Below are 21,836 nucleotides of genomic sequence, written 5' to 3'. Positions count from 1 at the left end.
TCTTTCCTGCCTATGCAGGGGGTCGGACTCGATGATCTGTTGAGGTCCCTTCCGACCCTAGCATCTATGAATCTATGGATAAGGTTGGATGTATGACTGCAACTTATGTGGCAAACTAAAATACATCAGTATGTGTTTTAGTTTGCTACATAACAAACTCATTTATTTTGCAATATGCCGCTACACATGTACAGTGTGATATGATTAAATTGCTAAAAAAGATCAATTAAATTGCTAAAAATGGCAATTTTTGTCATGTGTACAAGCACCCAGTAATGGTAACACAAGCAGGTACTGCAGAAACAGGCTCTCCTTTACAGTCCCAGCCCTTGCACCACACCAGAGTTGGTGAGGACTGCTCATATTATCATCGTGGAACAGTTCCATGATGGCTTAACACATATTACTTAATACCATGTGAAGTTGTTCTTCCTATGAAAAGTATTAGCTTTGCTATGATACACATTTTACTGCTTGAACTTGTGGACCTTGGCATTTTAAGTGCAGTTAACTGTTAACATCTCTAAGTGAAACATGTAACAAGACCCTCAGGGCAACTTTTTCACTCCAAAAACTGAAGTTGCTGCAGTTTGTATTAGGAGGAAGAAGCTGCTCCAAATTTTATTTTAAATCAATATTTAGCTGACAAAAAGTGCTGATCAGGACTGGATTTTGTATCACTATCTATATGCTTAGGTAGCACAAGGAGTGGAACTGAAGGTGAATTTACATTTCATTTTTCAGTAAGCAGAGACAATAGGAGCCAAACCAAATTAGAATTTAAATAAATATTTGGGAATTAGAGAGGGAAGTATGCAAAAATATGATGCTAATGTAGATCAACATTTAAAAAAAGAAAAGAAATAAAATCTGAAGGCAAATTGGTAAGGGACTGATAGCTGAGAGAAGAAGAATATAGTCTGAAAACAGACTTCAGCATAGGGGAACTAACTCATACTACTGCCTTTGTGCACAATATAAGGCGATAATTTAAGACAAAATTTCCACTACAAGCAGAATTTGTGCCATATAGTAGGAGTGGAGGAGAAAAAAATCCTAAAACTGAGGGAATTTTTTTTTTTAATCCCTACCTGAGCAATAGGGACGGAAGTCAATAAAACAGGAATAGGTTTTAGACCAGCATGTGAAGACAAGAGAAAATGATTTAATCATCTCAGACACTTATAGACCGATATTTGATCATCAGAGAGAATGGCAGGCACATCTAAGGGGTTTTAAATCAGTGGTCCTTGATTAGGGGAACCAGATCAAAATCTGAGGGATTTTTCTTTTAATAGTTGATGACTGGAGATAAAATATCAACATCTAGGATGATTTTATATTGATCATATTAGTGGCTTCTTTGTCAGTGATTCACACAGATAAGAGGGAGCTCTGAGGCCATTGTAGGAAAGGAATAGAGGGGTGGAAACAGAATATGCTGCAAGGAGCAGTAGTTGGGAACTGGCAGGTAACTGCCAGAATGAAGAGCAGTTCAGCTGGGCAGCAGGGTATGGGATTTATTTGGGTATTGCTGGGCAGCCTGAACTCCTACCTGATAAAGGAGTAAAGCCTTTTAGCCTGGAGGCATACTTAATATTAAATACGGAGCTTGCCATAGGAACCATCCATGAAATGCAGGGAGATGGGAAGGCAGTTTAAGGAGTAATGGAAGAAGGGAAAGGGCCCCTACTATTCATTTGGGCTAGAAAAGCAGTAACACAAGACACTTTTTTTAATCAAAGGTTTACATAACTACTAGGAGTGTGCAAAGTGAGCCCTATTCATCTGGATTCGGCACAAATCAGGGACAGTAATTTGATTAGTTGATTTGGATCACTGTCCCAGATTCGATTCAGCTGAATCCGAATCTGAAGATTTGATGCTGATTTGGAGATTCGGACATAGACACAACTTTAAATGTTTTTTCTACGTACTTCGAGGTACCAGGCATGGCTCGTGAATGCTGTGATGCTGGGGCGGATGGAGTGTCCCACAGAAGCATGGAGGGAAGTGGACTGGAAGTGCTTCTGGTCCACTTCCAAGTCTGCTGCTGAGCGCTCTGGGGAGCCTCCTGTGCTTCTGTGGGACTCTCCATGCGCCCCAGCATTGCAGCGTTCACGAGCCACCTGCTACCTAGAGGTATGTAGAAAAAACATTTAAATCTGTGTCTATGTACAAATCTTTCCAAATCCTCTGATTCAAATTGGATTCAGAGATTTGGTCACTGAATCGGGCTGCATCTCCGCCAAATCGAATGAGGGACTGAAGCTTTGCACAGCCCTAATAACTATGCAATACAGCTACATTTTCCCATATGTCTCATTCCCAGTCCTTTTTTAACCCACTGCCAACCAAAGTGTGACATGGACTATACTGAAAAACAGCAGGCCAATTTATTATAGGACATATGAGCAAACCAGTTGGGGTTTTTATTTTAACTCTTTTTAGAACTAGAGATTATTTTCAGTTCTGAGGTTGTGCCCGCATGTGGCATTAGCAGCTGGGTATGTTGGTTATGTGCGCAGTTGAAGTAAGTTGGAATAGAAATGGTTGGACAATGCTTTCCATGCTCTCACAAAACATCAAGACTTTTCTTTGGGAGCCTGGCCTTTTTGTTTGGTTGGTTTTTTTCAGGAATGAAACCAAATTATTCTCCATAAAAGAAAAAAAAAGGTAAAACGAAACAAGAAAATGGACTGATAGCTGCTAAAAGACCCTGGGAGTATACGGCTGAGGACACAGCTAACAAAATGACATATGGAGCGTTACTTAATTACTAGAAGAAGCCAGGGCTTCAACTGTGGGGACAAACCATGTCAGCTGCAGCCTACGGCTGACACTTCACCCACTTGGTTTAATTCCTGTAACAAATAGCTTTAAGACAGTAACAATTCTCAGACATTACCAAGCTGGGTTGGACGTAATGAATTAATGGGAAATACCTATTTTCCCGTCCCCAACCCTACCAGTCTTGCGGACCTTCGACCAGTTTAGAATCCCCACCCCCAGCTAAAGGGGAAGCCTTGTTATGCCAGTCCAATGTCATTTTTTCTGGCCTATGTAATCTGCATCCAGAACAACTTTCCTAGAGTTCTCCTAAGGGCCCCATGCACATCCTTGTTCCTCAGTGTGTAGATCAAAGGGTTCAGCATTGGGGTGATGATGCCATAGAAGAGGGAGAACATTTTGCCCTGGTTCTGGGAGTGGTGGGATGGGGGTTGCAGGTACATGTAAATGGCCGTGCTATAGAAGAGTGAGACCACGGTGAGGTGGGAGGTGCAGGTGCTGAAAGCCTTGCGTCTTCCCTCAGCTGAGTGGATCCTTAGCACTGTAGCAGCAATGTAGCCGTAGGAGACCAGGATAAGGCCCAGGGGCCCTGGCAACAAGAATGAAGCACCAGCAATGAGCCCAGCCTCATTGATGGAGGTCTCAGCACATGACAGACTGATCATAGCTGGGACCTCACAGAAGAAGTTGTTGATCTGTTTTTGTCCACAGAATGGCAACCGCAAAGTCAGGATAGTCTGCACAGTAGAATTGGTGATGCCGCTCAGCCAGGAGCCAGCCACCATAAGCCAGCAGAGGCGATGGCTCATGATGGTCATATAGCGCAGGGGCTGACAGATGGCTGCATAGCGATCATAGGCCATGACTGCCAACAAGATGCACTCTGTGGACCCCAGGGACAGGAAGATGAAGAGCTGGGCCATGCAGCCAGCCCAGGAGATGGACTTGTGGGTGCTACGGAAGTTCACCAGCATCTGAGGCACCGTGGTGGTGGTGTAGCAGAGGTCTAGGAGAGAGAGGTTGCTGAGGAAGAAGTACATGGGTGTGTGGAGATGGGGGTCCAGCTGTGAGACCACAATGATGGCCAGATTCCAGAACAATGTCAGGACGTAGGAGATTAGAAAGAACACAAAAAATAGCATCTCCAGGTATGGCTTGTCAGAAAGGCCCAGTAGGATGAACTCTCCCTGGGAGCTTCCATTTCCTCTTTCATTCTGCTGGGAGAAATGACAAAGACATGGATGAAAGGAGAAGCCACACAAAGGAGAGGAAAGAATTACAGCGCAGCTTCCTTACTCAGAATGAATCCTTCTCCCTTGTGATTTTGTATAGAAAATCAGGGCTAGGTGGTGAGAAGAATAGTTAAAGACCTGAAGGGTCATCTGTGGTGCTGGATGGGAAAGTGGGATTCACATGGCAGGAAAAAAAAAACCTGACCATTTAAAGTAAATCAGATGCCTATACCAAGAATTGGATTTGCCATAGACTTATGGATACTTAGGCTCTGCTTTCTTTGCAACAGGGTTCTTTATTTGTTGTGCTTGTACAGCTCTTAGCAAGATGAGGCTGTGGTTCAGAGCTGAGGCTTCTAAGCATTATTACAGTGACAATAATAATAAATATTATATATAATTACAATGATGATGACAACAACAATAATAACAACAGGTGAACAATATGAAATACCCAAGCTGTCAGAGTTACTTAGGCACTGCAGGTTCTAATTCCTATGTACACTCTGGCACATCACATTTCTGAGCTGGATGCCCAAGCTCCTGATACAATGCATATAGAGGATTAAATGCTGAAGATCCTTTATTATTACTAGGGGTGTGCAAATCAGGCCCTATTCAATTCGGATTTGACCCAAATCAGGGACAGTGATTTGATTAGTTGATTTGGATCACTGTCCCTCATTCGATTCAGCTGAATCTAAATCTGAAGATTCGATGCTGGTTCGGAGAATCAGCGATTTGGACTTAGACACAGCTTTAAATGTTTTTTCTATATACCTTGAGGTAGCAGGCATGGCTCATTATCGCTATGGTGCTGGGGCACATGGAGCATCCCAGAGGAATGCGGGGACCCTCCATGTGCTTGGTGGTAGACCCAGAAGTAGACTGGAAGTACTTTCAGTCCATTTTGGGGTCTGCCACGGAGCGCACTGGGGGGACTCCCCCTCCCCCCATCTCAGTGATCAGCCTCAGGGGGACCCTGGGTGACCTCCCCAGACCCAGGAGGCACCAGTTGCTGAGCTGGGAGGGTGCGGGGGGGCGGGGCATGCGCTCCCCGGTGGACCCAGAAGTGAACTAGAAGTGCTTCTGGTCCACTTCTGGGTCTGCTGCCAAGCACGCTGGGGAGCCTTCCCACGCTTCTGTGGGACACTCCATGCACCCCAGCATCACAGCATTCAAGAGCCCCTGCTACCTAGAGGTATGTAGAAAAAACATTTAAAGCTGTGTCTATGTCTGAATCTCCAAATCTTTCTGAATCTCCGATTTGATTCAGAGAGGTTAGAGGGTCCTCTGATTTTATTCAGTTTTGGAGATTCGGCCACTAAATTGGGCTGAATCTCTGCCGAATCGAATCAGCAATTGAAGCTTTGCACAGCCCTAATAATTACCTCCTCCTTTCTTCAGGATCCAGAGCCAGGAATTTTCCCCTGCTGTTAGGCACTTAAGCCAGGTCACTTACAAAGGTATCCAAGGCCTGGCCTGATCCATGAAAGATCTCTTATTTGTTCTTGTAGGAGCTGTACCACATTTATATTCCAAAATACACACTTATTTCCAAAAGCAAACTATGACCTTAATTCTGAGCCTTTAAGGGATTAAATGATTTTCATACCTCTGAGCATTTACAAATAATTCATAACTTAGTTGGGGATGGTCTAGTTGGGGACCATCCTGCTTTGAGTCGGGGGTTGGACTAGATGACCTCCTGAGGTCTCTTCCAACCCTCATTTTCTATGATAACTAATTACTGTTTTCTTATTTGTAACTTTTTAGCAGTCATAGAAACATTGTGTGTCATTAAGAACACATTACTGTACCATGGACCTCCAATTCCCTTCCCAAGTAAGAATTGACCACTATAATAATTGACTTTTGCTTATCCTACTACTCTCATAAAGTGATGATTCCCACATCAGTTAAAAACATTTTCACATCTCTTTATTCCATGTGTTAGGGGGGAAGCCAGCCCTACCAACAGCATTGGTATTGGCCATCTGGGGGGCACTAGCCCCATCGAGGTGGCACATGCACCCCCGTGCACACCTTACCTGTCGCCTGTGTCTGGAGGTAGTAGTTTAAGACTAAATTTTCAGAATTTTGACTATTTATCAGCCATGCAGGATGCAAGTGGATTCTGCTATCTGCTAGCTCTATAATTCTGCACCTAAAAATATTATGCAAACTCACAATTCTTGAGTGGTTTTCTTTTCAGGAGCCTGTATCCTGCAAAACCCTTGACCAAATGACACCAACTTTGCAGACCTAACTGTATCTCATCTTCACAACAAGTGTCAAGGTAAGCTGTCTATCTGTGCCCATCTTAGATAACATTTAAATACTGGTTTTTATGGCTTATCTATAATTGGGTGGCTGGAAAATTTGAATTTTGTGAAGAATGGAGAAGTACACAGCAATGTAACAGTTGCATTGGTATAATTTGATATGCATATAAACTACTATAATGTATTTTGTGGATCTGGATGCTTCTGTAGCAATAGAAGTATAACAACAAATTACACATTAAACTCATTTTTATTCTGGGTTAAAGATACAACATTCCTGGTTAAAGATACAACTTGTATCACTACAAGAACAGGCAGATGTAACAGATCATAAAGGTTAATATATGCTCCCCAGTGATGGATGTATTCATGGGCTTAAGTTAAGCCAGGTAAAACCTTTGTATGATCAGGAACTAATGTGGGGCTGTAGATTCTCACAGTGCTTTCCAAACACAGGTTCCCTTCCTACAGTTACAGTCTTCCTATGCATAAAGGTATCCCCAAATAGTTTTTTTCTGGACCAGGAAGCTGACCTAGGTGCATATCTGTCCCCTGTCCTTCCTGTAGGTGTGTGAGCTCAATATGTATTTATCCTCTCAGAACTGCTGGGAAGTAAGGGAATGCCATTATCCCTATTTTAAAAAGCTAAGAAAGTGAACAACCTAGCAAGCTTCCAAACTCTGCGGAGCAATAACTATTGTTATTATGAACAAATGGTTAGAAGTAAAGCTTCTGGACTCACCTCCATTCTCCTCTGCCCAAATTCCTCCCACCTGACAGCTTCCTGATGGTTCTGATGCTCCGGTTCCAGTGCAGAATCTGTACTGTGGTGCCTGCTGTCTGTACTGACACCTCAAGTCTCTGTAGGGTCCTGGGACAAGGCACTCCTGGGTGGTCAAGCTCTATTTCTAAGGGTCCTTATGGAGGTCAGAGAGATCAGCTAGTTCTGACCCCTTCCTGTGTAGCAGCACCGTCTGTGCCTGACTTTGGGATGCTACCTCACCTGCTGCTGTGCTCCAGGATAATCTTGCTGGGTGGCGGATGGTGCAGCTGTGGTAGACACTTGGAGCTAGCACCCTATAATTATGGGAACCCTGGCCCTAGCAGCCAAGGCTTCTCAGTGTGTGAGTGAGGGAGAGAGCTAGATGTGGTGGTTGGAAAAACAGAGACTGCATGGATGGACCTTTGTATGAACAGATGGATGGATGGATTGCTATTACCCCTTACAGCTGATGATCCCTGCTCTTTTTCCTGGTTCCCCTTCTGCTTTTGTGTCCCTCTTCTGACTGAGCCAGGTTTGTCTTCCACCTGGGTAGGCTTAGCTCTGAAATCCAGCTGAAATAATCCACATATCTGTGAGTGCAGGAGGCTCTTCCTCGCATCCCAGCATCTCTGCCCCCAATTCCAAAGGGCTGTGTGGGGAGTGAAACAAGTTTTTATGGATATTAGAGCAGGAGGGGTATGTTGTTTCAGCATTGCCTCCCCGTGGGGGCTGGGAGCTCACCTGGGAGCTGATAGCACTGTCCTTCCCCATGAACAAGACAGAGACTCGAATGATGACACTGACTCAGGCAACAAACAGGCATTGGATTTGTCCCAGGAGAAACTTGAAAAGGTGGAGGATAAGAAGTGGTAATAGTTTATCCTGGGATATCACAAAAAACAACTGAACAGTTTTCCAGGGGCACAAACCCAGGAAAAGCAGCTTGGTTGGTCCTCTAGGCATCCCACAATGCACTGCTTTAACCCCATTTCTGGTCCCTCTTGAATTTTGTGTAGCTGTTTTGGCCCTGATGGCAGAACTCTACTGCCCAGAGGTAACCTGCCCAATGTGATTACCCCCATCTATTAATTACCCTGCATGGAAGCTTACCCATTTCATGCTCACCACCTGCCCAAGATCAAATTTAGTCTGAATTTGCCAGCACCACCAGCCGCCAAGGACTGCCATCTCTCCATCCATTCACCGATCAAGGAGATCCTCAGAACCATCCATCTACCACCCACCAAAGCAAGTTTAGATTTCCATACCACCATGTACCCATTCATTCTTCCTCTACCATGGCCCCACAATCCACTTCTGGCACCATGGACAAGCATGGCACCAAATGGATTGGGAAAGAGGTAATTGATCTCGTTGCATCTGGGGTGAGATTGAGAACCTGCTCAGGTCAAGCCACAAAAGCAAGGTGTTGTATGAACAGATCACAAAGAAAATGGTGGCCTGGGATATGATGGTGACTAAGTCCATTGTTGGTCCAAGTGCAAGATAACTGAGGCAGTGGTTCATGAGGACACAGGATAACAACTGTATGTCGAGAGCCAGCAGGGTCATATGCACCTTCAGTGAGGAAATGTCCCACATCTTTCAGGTCAACAACTTTCCTGGGTCCCTAGGGAGCAGAGGGGAGAGTGAATTTACCATGCTGAGAGTCAGCAGCATGACTAAGCCTGTCTGTTGGCTAGATGGCTTTGCAAGTTGCAACTTCAGTTGAGGAGTTCTTTGTTATATCAGGGTGGCAGCCAACAGAACAATGAAATCCTGTTCCTTGCAATCTACTTTCAGGCCTGACACTTGCAAATGGTGGTGGCAGCACTGCAGGACCAGATTATCCCCATGGATGCTCTCTGAGTCTGGTGCCCAGAAGGCTTCCAAGCCAAGGAAGGCCAGTGCCTGCTCAAAGATTGACATGTTGGCTTCTCTGGTGGAGGGCAGCCATTCCTGGGTTGTGGAGATCAGGCAGTGGAGGGAGGAAGAGTAGCTGCACCACTGCCAGTACTTGGCAATAGTACGGTACAACATCAAAGAGTCCTGGCACACTGCCACATGGATTGCTGGGTAGCATGCAGGAGCCCAGCAAGCGCCATGCGGCCATTGCAGAGCGGGCCAGTGAGATGCTCAGTGACTCCATGAAGATGGGACAACAGTTCAGGTATCACCTCCTGTCTGCCTTGAGCCTGAAGACAGAGGGCATCCTTGCTGCTATTTGCATCACCCTATGATATAATGGACTGGCAGGACCATCCATTGGCCCATGGGGACACATGCTGCCATCAAGCTTCACCTTCCTACAGAGGGGCCCTGCAGCAGGAGTGTGAATAAGCACCCACAGCCATCAGGCAAGTGGACGTTGCTGCCTGAAAGGTTATCTGGCAATGGCTTCCGGCACCTGAGGATGTGCTACTTATGCAAGCTAAGGCCACACCAGGCCCATGGTATACTCGCATCCACAGAGGAATAATGAATTTCACCTCTGTACAGCTTGGTTACACTTTCTGTATTTTTTTACTTGTTTTTTTTTTTTTAACTGATTCCATATATCTCTGTTTTCCACAATCCCATTGTGCTGTGTAATAAAAGCCATCCCTGTTGCCTGAAGTACTGTCATGGTGTTCACCACATGTGCAGAGCCCAAGGATTCAGAGGAATTAAAGCTTGCCAGGAAAAACATCTGCTGAACGTGCTGCTTGCCTGTCCCAGGATCATCTGTCCCTCCCTCCTCTCCCAATCACCCTGGAGCTTGTTCCTGCATCTCAGAGCTGACCAAAGCAACAGGGCATGGAGGAATCATGCTCAGCTCAAGGTGGTTCTTTTTCACTGCCTCCCTCCTGCCCCTCTTTCCCCATCCCTTCAAATGTCTCAGGAGCTCACTTTAGCATCTCAGAGCTGACCAAAACAATGGGTGTTCTTTCCTTCTTCATCCCTAGGACCTGAGCTCAGCACATGGCAGGCACCCTCACTTCCACAGGGCTCCTTCACTGTCAACTCACATTGACACAAGCACTCTCCATCTACCACTCCTCCCCCCTCGTATGCCTGCCCTGTACATTCCCTCCTCTCCTGCCCCCCTACCCCCAGTGCAGATGAACACACAAGAGCACAAGTTCAGGTAAGAGTGTTTAATCATGTACAGGAAGCAGTTTGTTAAAACACACTCAAGAGATCCGTTCAGGAGATCTAAGGAAGAGGACCATATAATTCACTGCAGAACAAAGCAAGAATCCCCTACAGTCCATGACAATTTGACCATGGGGTAAAATTCTTCCCTGATCCCAGATGCGGTAATTGGTCTGACCCAGAGTGAAGGAGAAAGATCCTCTAACCAGGAGCCTCTGGGTTTTTTAAGTCTTAACAAGTGCATCAGTACAGGTCAGTCAAAATCCCCAGTTGTGGAGTAATGCTTCTGGGGAAGGTGAACACCCCCCCCCACCCCTTGATATCGATAGCAACAGGAGAAGAAAAAAATATTTCCTGGCCCCAAGTGGTGACCAGCAAAGCTCAGAAACATGGGACAACCAGATACCCTCCATTCTACAGCACGACTCAAGCACCTCACAGCCTGTCACAGGGACTCCTGGGCTTTCAACTGTTACTCTTGGCAGCACACTCAAGCATTGCACCAGTCGCTCATGTTAACCAATGTTTTCTTGAAAACTTCCAATGAAGGAGATTCCACAACTTCCCTAGGCAGCCTACTCCACTGCCTTACTTCTAACAGTGACGAAGTTCTTCCTGGTATCCAATATAAACACACTACACTACAATTTCAAGTTATTATGTGTCCTACTCTCTGCAAAAAAGGGAGAAAAATTGTCCTCCCTCTTCTTTATGGTAGATTTTCAGATATTTGAAGACTGCTACCATGTTCCCCTCTTAATCACCTTTTCTGCAAGCTAAACCTGCTTAGTTCTCTCAGCCTCTCCACATATGGCTTGTTTTCCAAGCACTTTATCATTTTTGTGACTTGCCTTTGGACTATCTATAACTTCTCCACATTCCTTTCAAAATGCCATGCCCAGAACTGCATAGAGTACTCTAGTGAGGCCTAACCCATGCCAGGCAAAGTGGTGCTGTCAGGTCAGTAAAAATGTTTTTGTGCCTGATCCAGAAGTTATTCAAAGTGAATCCAGAGGGAAAATAAGTCTAACGCACGAGAGACATAGCATGATAACAAGGAATAAATATTTTCATGGTGCTCTCCAAGGTTACTGATTCTTCCATCACTCACCCCTGTGTATATCGGAAGCGAACCCTTTGGTGTAACATTGCCAGATTTATTTTTTTCATTAACTATGGTTTAATGAAGAGTAACTCCAATGGACTGACCAGATTTCTTTCTCATTCACCCCTGTGTAAATCAGGAGTAATGGCTCTAGGATTCATTCTCCTCTCTTGCTCCCTTCCCTCAGCAGAGACTCCAAGTGATTCCATTCTAAATTCCCAGCTCAGCCTTATGTAAACCAGAAGTGTTCAAACTTCAGCTTCAGAAGTCTAGGAAAGAAGAATGGAAAGTCAACACCAACATAGTTTTAGCCCTGTCCTGCCTTGGGCTTAGAAATATGTTGTGAAGATTATGTGTATCCCCTTCAGTCATATGGGTGCAATGTTCTTGGATCATGGAAAAGGCTTAACAGAATAATTTTTGTGATCTGGAGGGTGGTAGGCCTCGGGTAAGAGCAGGCCTGAGCCACTCTTCGAGCACCCTCTGCCTTCTGTGTGTCATCAAGGAGAAGAGGTGAATGCTTTATCGTGATTGTCCATCTGCCATATTCTTGTACTAAATTCCATAGGTTGTGATAACAGCAACATATGGGGGTTATCTTGTCAACATGCCACGGGATCTGTAAGACAAAAGATAAGTAAAAGAATAGTGTTACAGAGGAGTCTGCAGATGAGAGTGAAGAAGATAAAAAGATAAATGAAGGGTCCTCTGATGCGGCAATCCCAGAGTTGTTTTCAGGGGAGCAGGTCCTGTGCCTGAGCAGCTGCCTCCTACCAGAGGAGTCGGTAGCTCTGTTCTAAGGGATTCCGGTGACTGGTTCCCTGAATGTTCTTTACTCTCTGCAAGGGCACTGTTTTATGAGGTGGGCTATAGGTAGGGACCTACCTAACTTGCGGCAAGAGAATGCAATTGCCACAGCTTGCTCACAGTCCAAACAGCCAATTTTGGGGTAATTTTGTTGTGGCCCCACCCCTCAGTACTCATTGATGGAGAGGCCCCAGGGGGAGGAGGGACAAGGGGGTGGTCACCATCTTGACTGCTGGCTGTCCTTCATGTGGTCCTCCCCCTCAATGCTGATTGGTGGAGAGGCATGAGAGGGCAGCTGCCATACTAGCTGCTGCCCTTCATGCCATCCTACCAGCTAGTGCCTTCCCCTACTGGGTGGGCTGAAAGGATGGGCTGTGGCAGCAAAAAGGGCAGATGACTTCCACTGGGGAGTTAGCACTTTATTTTCATTAAGTTTTTGTTGTTGTTGTTGATTTCTAGGGCTGTGCAAAACAGCACCATTTCGTTTCGACTTTGGTTTCACCATTTCAATGGGACAGTGTTTCATTTTGAGTTTTGTTGCATTTCGAAAGCACTGTTCCATTTCGTTTTGTTGACATTGTTTTGACATTTCGCCTATAGGCTATAATGGGGAATCATGAAACTACCATAACTTTCTCATTTCTTCCTGATTCAAATGACAACACCAGGGAGGGTAGCCCCTGCAGAGGCCACAAAGCCTGTCAAGTTTCAAGGAGATAGGTGCAGGGGTTTCTGGGAAACTGCACCTCAAGCTGCTGACCAGCAAAACTCATGACATGTGTGATTTTGTGAGTGTGTGTTAAGGTGCGCCCTCACTGGTGCTGGGGCCTCTACACAACATAGTAGTGTGACCCAATGAGGCCGCCTCCTCCTCTACAGCCTCATCCTGGTCCATCACATTAAAGAACAACAGGTAATAACTTGGTGAGCAGCACAGTAGCACCAGCAGCATCTCAGGCAGCCAAACTGTCACAGACTAGAGCCTTTCTTTCCTTTTCTGCAGGAGCTTCTTCTCCAGCAGCTGCCAGAGAACTCTCCTTGCCGGCCCCAGCTGTGGGACTTAGATGTGCCCAGGGCCCTGCATCTTTCTGGCCAGCTGACTGGGGACAGGTGCTAGGGGTGTTGGTCTAAGGACATGGCACTGGCAGACAAGGTTCTTTGGGTCAATCTAATCTGGTGTCTTGTAGTAGACCAACTGAATAGTTACAGAAATATGTCTTAGCAAGGTTTTTGGGTTGAAAAACCCTCTGTCAGGCTGAGGAAGCACCTACAGTTGGTGTGTGTGCTGTTCCTGGATGGAAGGAATAGTAAAGAAGCCAGAGGCTGGCCTGGCATGCAGTGCAGGCAAGAAAGTCTCCATTTCCACCAACTGGCATCAGGGGGTGAGGGACAGGCTGGGCAGGGGGTGGGGGTGGGGAAGTGGGATGTAGCAGCGCAGGTAAAAGTGCAGAGGTACCTGGGGAATCAGATGTCCGGCAGGTTGCAGTGTTTCAGAACTCCAATGTCTATGTTATTGAGTACATGAGTTTCTCTACCTAGGAGGTTGATGAAGTGCAGTTCATAGTCGTACTTCTCCACTTCTACCTGCTACATTCCCCCTTTCCCCCCACCCCAGCCTATCCCTCACCCCTGATGCCTCAAGCATCAGGTATGTGGAGTTCCATTGAGTCTCCACATCCTGCATAATTTTGTGCTGTGCGATGCTCAGCTCTGCCTGTTTGTCCCGCAGCATCTTGCCCGTCTTGATGCTCTGCTGGAAGTAGCCCGCCACATTCCTGCATTTGAAAATGAGCTTGCTGGTGGTGCTGCCACTGTCACCAGCAGCCCTGTCCCCCTCCAAGGTGTCCCTAACAATGAGGTGGAACTTGTGTGCCACACAGCGGATACCAACAAAGTTGGCATCACAGACCACCTTGACCATATTGGCCCAATTGTCAGCAATTATGATGAACCCGCGGGTGAGCTCACCCTGCCCAACAAGCCACCCCTGCACCAAGCGATTCATGGCCACCATGATCTTTGTTGCCATGTGGGACTCATCCATCACCTCAGCTTGAAGAAGAACCCACTGACAGCCTGACTGGTCACACCAGTGCCATGTGATGGAGAGGTAGGCATGATCTCCACCCCAGCTGCTCCAGATGTCCACGGTGAAGTGTAAGCCCACCTGTGGACCTGCCTTGCACAGCTTCTCCCTCAAGTTCCCTGCTGAAGATGGTGTTTGTGGGCATGCAGTATGATGGGGCCACGAGCACCATGAGCCGCTTGAACCCTGGCTGCTCAACTAACAAGAAGGGCTGGCCATCTAAAGCAAACATCTCCCCAATGCTCTGGGTGACCTCATTTGCCTTGGAAACAAGCCCCTCTTTGTCCCTGCCTTTCCCCCACTGTTCCAAGGTGGTCTGCCTCAGCTTCTGGGGAATGGGGGCCTTGGAGGGAGAGGGGGACTTCCCTTTGGGCATGCTCCCACTGGTGCCAGGCTGTGGAGGAGCAAGGGTAAGGGGGTGGTGCCTACGGAGGTACATCAGCATCCCCGTGGTGCTCATGTGTGGTGTTCCCTTGCCCTGGCTGGTTTTGGCTTGGCAGTGCAGGCAGATAGCATATGTAGGATCATCTGCCAGCTCAGAATGATCCCAGACCACACTACCCACTCACTTCTGGGGTGCAGGTGCATGTGTGGATGCTGCTTTTTTCCCCTCCTCAGCAAGCAGGGGCACAGCAACAGGAGGAGCAGACTCAGCTGAGCCACTTGCCTCCACAACCTCTACCTCAACCTCCTCTAAAGTGCCTTCTGGGGAAGGAGACCTGTCTCTAGGGGAAACTTGTGGAGTGTGGAGCACAAACTCAGATGATTCCCCCTTCTTTCCCAGAATTTCTTTTGCTAGGGCACTGTGAAATCCAGCTCCAGCTCTTCCTCTGGCACTGGAAGGCTCAGCATGGGAAGTGAAATGGGGGTGGAGGAAACTATCATGCTGGTGCTGCTGCTTGTTGTCATGGTGGTGGTAGTGGTGGTGGTGGGGGGGGTGGGGTATGGCTGGTGCTCTTGGAGAGGTTGGAGACTCAGGCACAGGCAGTGGCACTGGCACTGCTCCCCTCTCCTTGCTGCCTGTAGAACTAGTAGAAGCCTCATGCCTGCTAGTTATAGGAAAGAGGTTGCGTCTCAGTTTGGGAGGGTTGGGGGAGGGAACTTACAGCTCTCCCTCTACCCCCTCTTCCGCCCTTCCCTGAAGGCTGGCCACCTGCCTTTCCAGCACCCTTCATGGTGTGTTTCATAGTGTCTTTGCCTTGGTGTGCCAGAAAATCTGTGTGTTCTTCTATAATTTTATCCGATTTCTGTAATATATATAGATAATTGGAAAATTATATAGTATAAAATGCTGCAAGATATAAATGTATAAAATATATGTGTATGTGCCTTCCTGTACAAATTCTATAGTATAATATCCAATATAATTATGAAATTGAAAAGAATAAGTTGATGAATATAACAATAACATAAAAGGGTCTAGAAAGAAAGTAAAAGGTATTGCGGAATCCCACTTGCTAGGCTAGCAAGCAGGAAATCAATGGTAGTAGTAGCCTTTGTCTAATGCTCCTGAGTTTCTGAAAGAGTTCAGTAACTGACTGCAAGGCAGAGAGCAGGCCCATTCAAACAATGTTGCCTTTTATGCATTTTTCCAGCACTGGGATTGGAAGAGACCTCAGGGAAGGATCACAGTCACTGGCTACCTACATAGTCAATTTCAGAGCAGTCCTTCCCCCTCTCTCTCCTTACTTTCTATTTCCCTGCAGGCAAGCCCAGCTTCAGCTTCAAAACTTGAAATGTTTTGAAATGTTTTGACTGCCCTCACTTCATTTCGAGGTTGTTTCAAAGCCCTTCGTTTCATTTTGATTTTGCTGTTTCGAGCTTGGAACAAGTCGAAACGAAACAGCTCGTGAAATTTTGCACAGCCCTATTGACTTCCTGGGAAATCACAGCCAAAGTGTGTGTGGAGATGACTGTTTTTAATGGTTTCAGTTTTCATGGAAACCATGAAACTGCAATTTAAGTAGGTCCCTAGTTAAAAGTATTGCAGGGAATTGCTCACAGAGGCAGAGCTCAGGTTGTGTTGGTAGATTCTTTGACTCTGAATGACTGAGATTTCTAAGGAAGTTTCTGGTTGCACTACCTTTCCACTTTATTTCTTGGTTCTAAGGGTAATTGAACTTCTTATCCTGGGAGAACAAGAACAGGTGCAGCACAAGGACTTTTGTTACTCTAGACAAACAAAACTTTGCCACCCCATCCTTGTAACATACCTGGGACCTGGCGAGGATGGGCACCAGATAGAGCCCTGGAGTGGAGGCTTGGCAGTGCCAGAGCTGCTCCACTCAATTCTGCACGTGACCAGACAACTGAGGGAGCTCCTAATGAAAATGTGCAAAGTGTGTGCACTCCATGTTTGCCATCCCTTTTAATTTGCTGCCCTAGGTGGCAAGCTATGCTTGGCTGGTTGGTTGTGCTGGCCCTGAACAACGAGGCATAATCATGGAGCATTAGCTCCACACGAACAATGTTAGAGGATGATTAGCTGGCCACAGGAAGTTAAAAGTCCCTAGGGAGAGACAGGGTGTGGGTGTGAGTGCAACGCAGGGATAATAACTCTCTCAGGGTCTGGTCAAAGACCCAGGGCTGCAAGGCTTGAGGCAGCAGCATCTCTTAAACCAGGAGAGGGAACTCACGTGTGAGAGCGAGAAGGAAGACTGCAGTGCCGCACCAAGGAACCAGCATGAAGCCAGCAGCACCTTCTCAGGGTTGAGATGAGACCCCAGCACTGCAAGTCACCCCTTTTTGAACTCTGTTTAAGGAATTTAATGAGTTTAAAGGCTCTGTGCACTAAGCAATAACCCTGAACCTGCTATAAACACTGATGAGGAAGAGGAGAGATGTTTGGTGAGGCACAAGAAATGATGGCCCAGGTGTTAGGTCTAGGAAGCATAGAGGCCTGTGACAGATTTTCCTATGTGATGCCGGGGAGGTCAACTAAACTAGCATCTCTGCTTCAGCTGCTTCTCTCTAAAAATGAGAGCAACAGGATTCATAATGATTCTCTGACTTCTGGAAGTTTAGGTTATGAACTTACCTTGAAGAAGTGCAGAGCAACAATCGTATATGGGCTAAATCGTATTTTACTTTATGTGCCTAAATGGCATGTACAGTCACCTAGCTGCAGTCTTTAGCACTAATTTGCCTCTCGAGATTCTGTTTCACTCTGTAGTAAAACAGAATTGCTCTGTGCATACGCATGCTGGAAGGGAGGTGGAGGATGGCTTTCTCACTTATTAGCTCAGCTGCTTAATGTTTAGGGCATTTCCCTAGGGAGGAGAAGACCCAAGTCTGAGGTTTCATTCCCCAAGAGTTTCTGCCCCACTGAGAGCAATGGGTTAAGCAAGAAGACAGGGTTCCTTTCTTCTAGTTCATGAGTAGTCCATTATATCCGCCTCTCTTGGCTGTGACAGAACCAGTCTCAAGAAGAAATCTAGAGAGGGGTCTGGGCAATGTCTGGACTGTGACCTGGTGGCCATAATGCTTTGCCAGGAGGCAGGAGCTGCAGATTCAGATTCTTTGGGGAGGGGGCTGGGGGAATCTGGATTTGCTGCTCCCTGGATAACCGCTAGGTTATGGGAACTAAAAAGTGAATCTTCTACTTCCCCCTCTTTTTTTTTTCAGGGTTAAAATTTTGGGCTTTGCCTGCCCCCGTGTACATATCTGGCTGATTCCATTCTAGCTGATACCATTTTGCCACTCAACTGCTTGACTGGATTGTGGCCCCACTAAGCATATTTGGTAAGCTTGCACAGGCAATGCTGTATTGCAAATGATGTGTAAGTGCTAGTGCAGCCTGACTCTTTCTGGGAAACTTGTTCCTTTGAGAGAGCCTATGGAAATTTTCCTCTTCTCAGGCCACTTCCTTAACTTTATATTAAGGAACATTTTCATGGTTAATGTCCTTGAAAGGGTGGTTGATTCCCTGGGGGAGCTGAGATGCAAGCTGTGCAATTGGGATCCACCAGGGGAGGAGCAGAGCCAGACTTGCACCTATTTATGGTCAAGAACATGCTAAAAAATATTTAGGCTTTGTGAAATGCTATGGTTCTTTTAGGGAGGCTTTAGAAGGAACCCAGTGATGCTAAATTTGCGCTGCCATCATACCCAGCATCCCCACAAGGCCTAACACAGCCTATCCCTAAGCATGCTTATGGTATAGCATCTGGAAGAGTCAACCTTTAAACAGGAAGTGATGCCAAAGCTTAACCTAGTGGAGCACGCTCCTTTTCTCTTGGTTCTGTCAGTGTTTTAACCATCTGCTCTGCTTTTATCTACATGCCAGTTGTCCCAGTGAACAAAAGTTATCCAGAACTGATTAAGTCAGGCTTCTCATTGGAGAGGCAAGGTTGGTGAGCCCCTGCAAACACAATGATACCACATCAGCCTAAAAGGCACGTGAGCATAAAATGAGGACTGATAGGAATACCTCAGCCTGGCCCCCACTTTCCCTCCTTGGGGTCTTGCACCCCATAGGGCCCCGGCCGGCTGTAGCTGTGCCTGGCCCCCACTGCCTCTGGTGTTACGCAAACCCACCTGAAGGTGAGGGCTAGGGTTACGGTGCCCCTACCTGCCTTTCACCGGGGTGGTCACTGGCCAGGCATTTCCTGGAGGCTCCCGTGCCACAGAGAGCCCCACCAGGCCACCCACTCCCAGCAGGGCATAGGTCATGTCCGGGACCAGGAGCCTCCAAACCATCCCCTACAGCTCCTGCCCTTACCTCCAGTTGATACCTGCAGGCAGGCAATGTTGCTGCCTGTCCTGCCAGTAGGGAACTGATCTGTTTATATAGGCAGCACCAACATTGCCCTGCCACACACCTCCCCCCTTAAAATGATACCTGGGGGAGGCTTCCCCTGCTGCTCCTCCAACGCAGGCTCCCCTCACAGTCTGTGAGAGCCCTCAAGTGGCGAGCACCCCCAAAGATGCTCTGCCACACACCTCCCCCCTTGGAATAAGATCTGGGGGGCTTCACTTGGCTGCCTTCGCTGCTGGGCTCTGCCCCAGCCTACTGCAGCCCCAGCCACATGACGAGCACCCCAAAGGTGCTCTGCCACACACTTATTAGTGACCAGCTGTACTTGTTGGGAGGGGACGTGGCCAATATTTATAAACACGTTTCGAGACAATAATGCTGACTAGCACGATCATATTGCAAGCATAACGCTAGTTGGTCGGTTCTCTTGGTCCTCAGCCCCTAGTAAGCTTGGCTGTCTATAGACGGGTTAGTTTGTGTTCTGATTGGAGCACGCTGTAGCACGTTCGAGTCTGCTCTGCCTTCTAATTGGAAAGCTCCAGTGTCACCTCCCTGTCACATGCATTAAGCCCCATCACATTTCAAAATAGCTGCAGGGGCGCTTTAACAAAATCTCATTGAATGACCTTCAGATAAAGGGAAATGCATTTTGAAATGTCCGGGGGGCGGGGCTTAATATATATGATGGCAAGCCTTTTTAATTGAAGCAGGTGTCCAGGAATGCTCTAATTAAAACAGCCTCCCCAGAGCCCCCAAGCATGTGCATAGGCAGCCCATGTGTTAATGGAAAAATGAAGAAAAACCTGCTCCTTGATTCAGTGACGTGAATGCTCCCAAACAAAACAGTAAAGAAAGAGAATGCAACAGTTTTCTTTAAATGTTTTTCCCCCCCAAAAGTCCTGACCACTGCCCCTCATAATCATGCCCCTAAAGATGTCTCTTTGAGGCACCCACATGAGTTTGCCTGGTTATATCCTGGCTACAACACCATTTTAACCCTTGCAGTTTAATGTGAAGGCCAACAACTTTGTTTGTCACATAGTAGGTTTTCAGTGACACATCTGAGCATGGAAATAGTAACTAGGTAGCATAGTAATAAGGTAGGCAGTGCAGAAACAGGCTCTCTTACCATTTGTGTTTACATTAAAACAATCTCAGTAGAATAACCGTTACTTTAAACAGTCCTAGAAAACGCAAAAGCTCAAGACCCTTAACTCTATCTCAGAAGACAGAGGGATCAACAAAGGTGTCACCATATTTACTGGCATAGCACAAGTACCTTTTACCCCAAATCAGCCTTCACTTAAACAGAAACATGGAAGAAGACGAGCATTAAGACACTTCTGCAAGATGGCTGCCATGCTTCACCTTCTGCCAGTTTTGGGGAGAGGGTGGATAGCATGGGGAGTTGGGCTTAGCTGGGGACTGTAACGGCACTTGTGGTAGGTGCAGTGGGGGTGAGGGGGGGTTCCCTTTCTGTAAACCGTCTCCTGGGATGATGGGGAACACTTGAGAGGAGCGGGCAGGGAGAGGGAAACCACCTGCTGCTGCTTAGGGCTGAACTCAGGTCCCTCCACAGCCTACGTGGAGCAGAGCAGGAACAGTTCTGGAGTTCAGCCCAACTGCAGGACAGCCAGAGGTAGAGGCAACAGTGGCAGCAGTGGGTGGAGAAGGGAAGGGAGGGGAGGGGAGAGGATGGCAGGGGAAGTACCTCTGTGCATGAAGGGGAAGGAACAGGAGGATGTTTACCTGATTCAGAAACTTAAAGTCCCTGGATGCTGCTCCCACAGTGTGGTCTGAAAGGGGAATGAGAATATACCTCCTCTGTGTAGCCCTATTACGTCTCTTCCACCTTTCGCCAGCTTAGACCCCAGCCCGACTAAAGGGCAGGGATCTCTCTCCCATTTGCACATGCTCCAAGTCTGCCAGTTCCATGTCATTTTTCAGACTTATGACTGTTGCATCCAGCACTGCTTTCCCAGGGCTCTCCTGAGGGCCCTGTGCACATCCTTGTTCCTCAGTGTGTAGATCAGAGGGTTCACCATTGGAGTGATGAAGGCATAGAAGAGGGAAACTATCTTGCCCTGGTCCTGGGGATGCTGAGAGGGGGGCTGCAGGTAAGTGTAGATGGCTGTGCCAAAGAAGATTGATACCACAGCCAAGTGGGAGGTGCAGGTGCTGAAGGCCTTGCACCTGCCCTCAGCTGAGCGGATCCTCAGTACTGCAGCACCAATGTAGCCATAGGAGACCAGGATGAGTCCCAGAGGGACGGGCAATATGCCTGCAGAGCCAACAAGGAGCCCAGCCTCATTAATGGAGGTATCGGCACAGGCCAGGCTGAGCAGGGCTGGCACTTCACAGAAGAAGTCATTGATATGATTGTGCCCACACAAGGGTAGTCGCAGGGTCAAGCATGTTTGCACAAAGGAGGCAGTCATTCCACTAAACCAGGATGCAATTGCCATCAGCCAGCAGAGGCTGCGGCTCATGATGGCCGTGTAGCGCAAGGGGTGGCAGACGGCAGCATAGCGGTCATAGGCCATGGCTGCCAGCAGGACACACTCAGTGGAACCCAGGCCAAGGGAGATGAAGAGCTGGGCCATGCAGCCAGTCCACGAGATGGTCTTCTGGGATCTTTGTAAATTCACCATCATCTGAGGCACCGTGGCGGTGGTGGAGCAGAGATCCAGGAAAGAGAGGTTAATGATGAAGAAGTACATGGGTGTTTGGAGACTGGGATCCAGCTGTGAGACCACAATGACGGCCAGGCTCCATAACAATGTCAGGACATAGGAGATTAGGAAGACCATAAAAAACAGCATCTCCAGGTATGGGTTGTCAGAAAGGCCCAGTAGGATGAACTCTCTTTGGGAGCTC

The 21,836-nt window shown here is 47.2% G+C and overlaps 2 protein-coding genes across 2 annotated transcripts in view; both read right to left on the bottom strand.

Moving 5' to 3' along the window:
* Positions 1 to 3,059: 3,059 nt before the first annotated feature.
* LOC102374381 (olfactory receptor 15-like) lies at positions 3,060 to 9,650 on the bottom strand. Its single transcript, XM_025195173.1, has 2 exons — positions 9,643 to 9,650; positions 3,060 to 3,996 (listed from the first exon to the last, which is right to left on the bottom strand). Exons 1-2 carry the CDS (start codon positions 9,648 to 9,650, stop codon positions 3,060 to 3,062), a joined length of 945 nt encoding a protein of 314 aa, XP_025050958.1.
* Positions 9,651 to 20,426: 10,776 nt separating this feature from the next.
* LOC102374128 (olfactory receptor 2G3-like) overlaps positions 20,427 to 21,836 on the bottom strand; it is a 14,757-nt gene continuing 13,347 nt past the window's right edge. The window contains exon 2 of the mRNA XM_025195172.1: positions 20,427 to 21,833. Within this exon, the coding sequence (XP_025050957.1) occupies positions 20,909 to 21,833 (925 nt within the window). The 3' untranslated portion in view covers positions 20,427 to 20,908. The remainder of the gene's footprint in view (positions 21,834 to 21,836) is intronic.

This window comes from Alligator sinensis, unplaced genomic scaffold, assembly GCF_000455745.1.
Source record: "Alligator sinensis unplaced genomic scaffold, ASM45574v1 scaffold825_1, whole genome shotgun sequence".
Lineage (NCBI taxonomy): Eukaryota > Metazoa > Chordata > Crocodylia > Alligatoridae > Alligator > Alligator sinensis.
The sequence above is the reverse complement of the archived record's forward strand: the minus strand, read 5'-3'. Positions and strand labels throughout refer to the sequence as shown.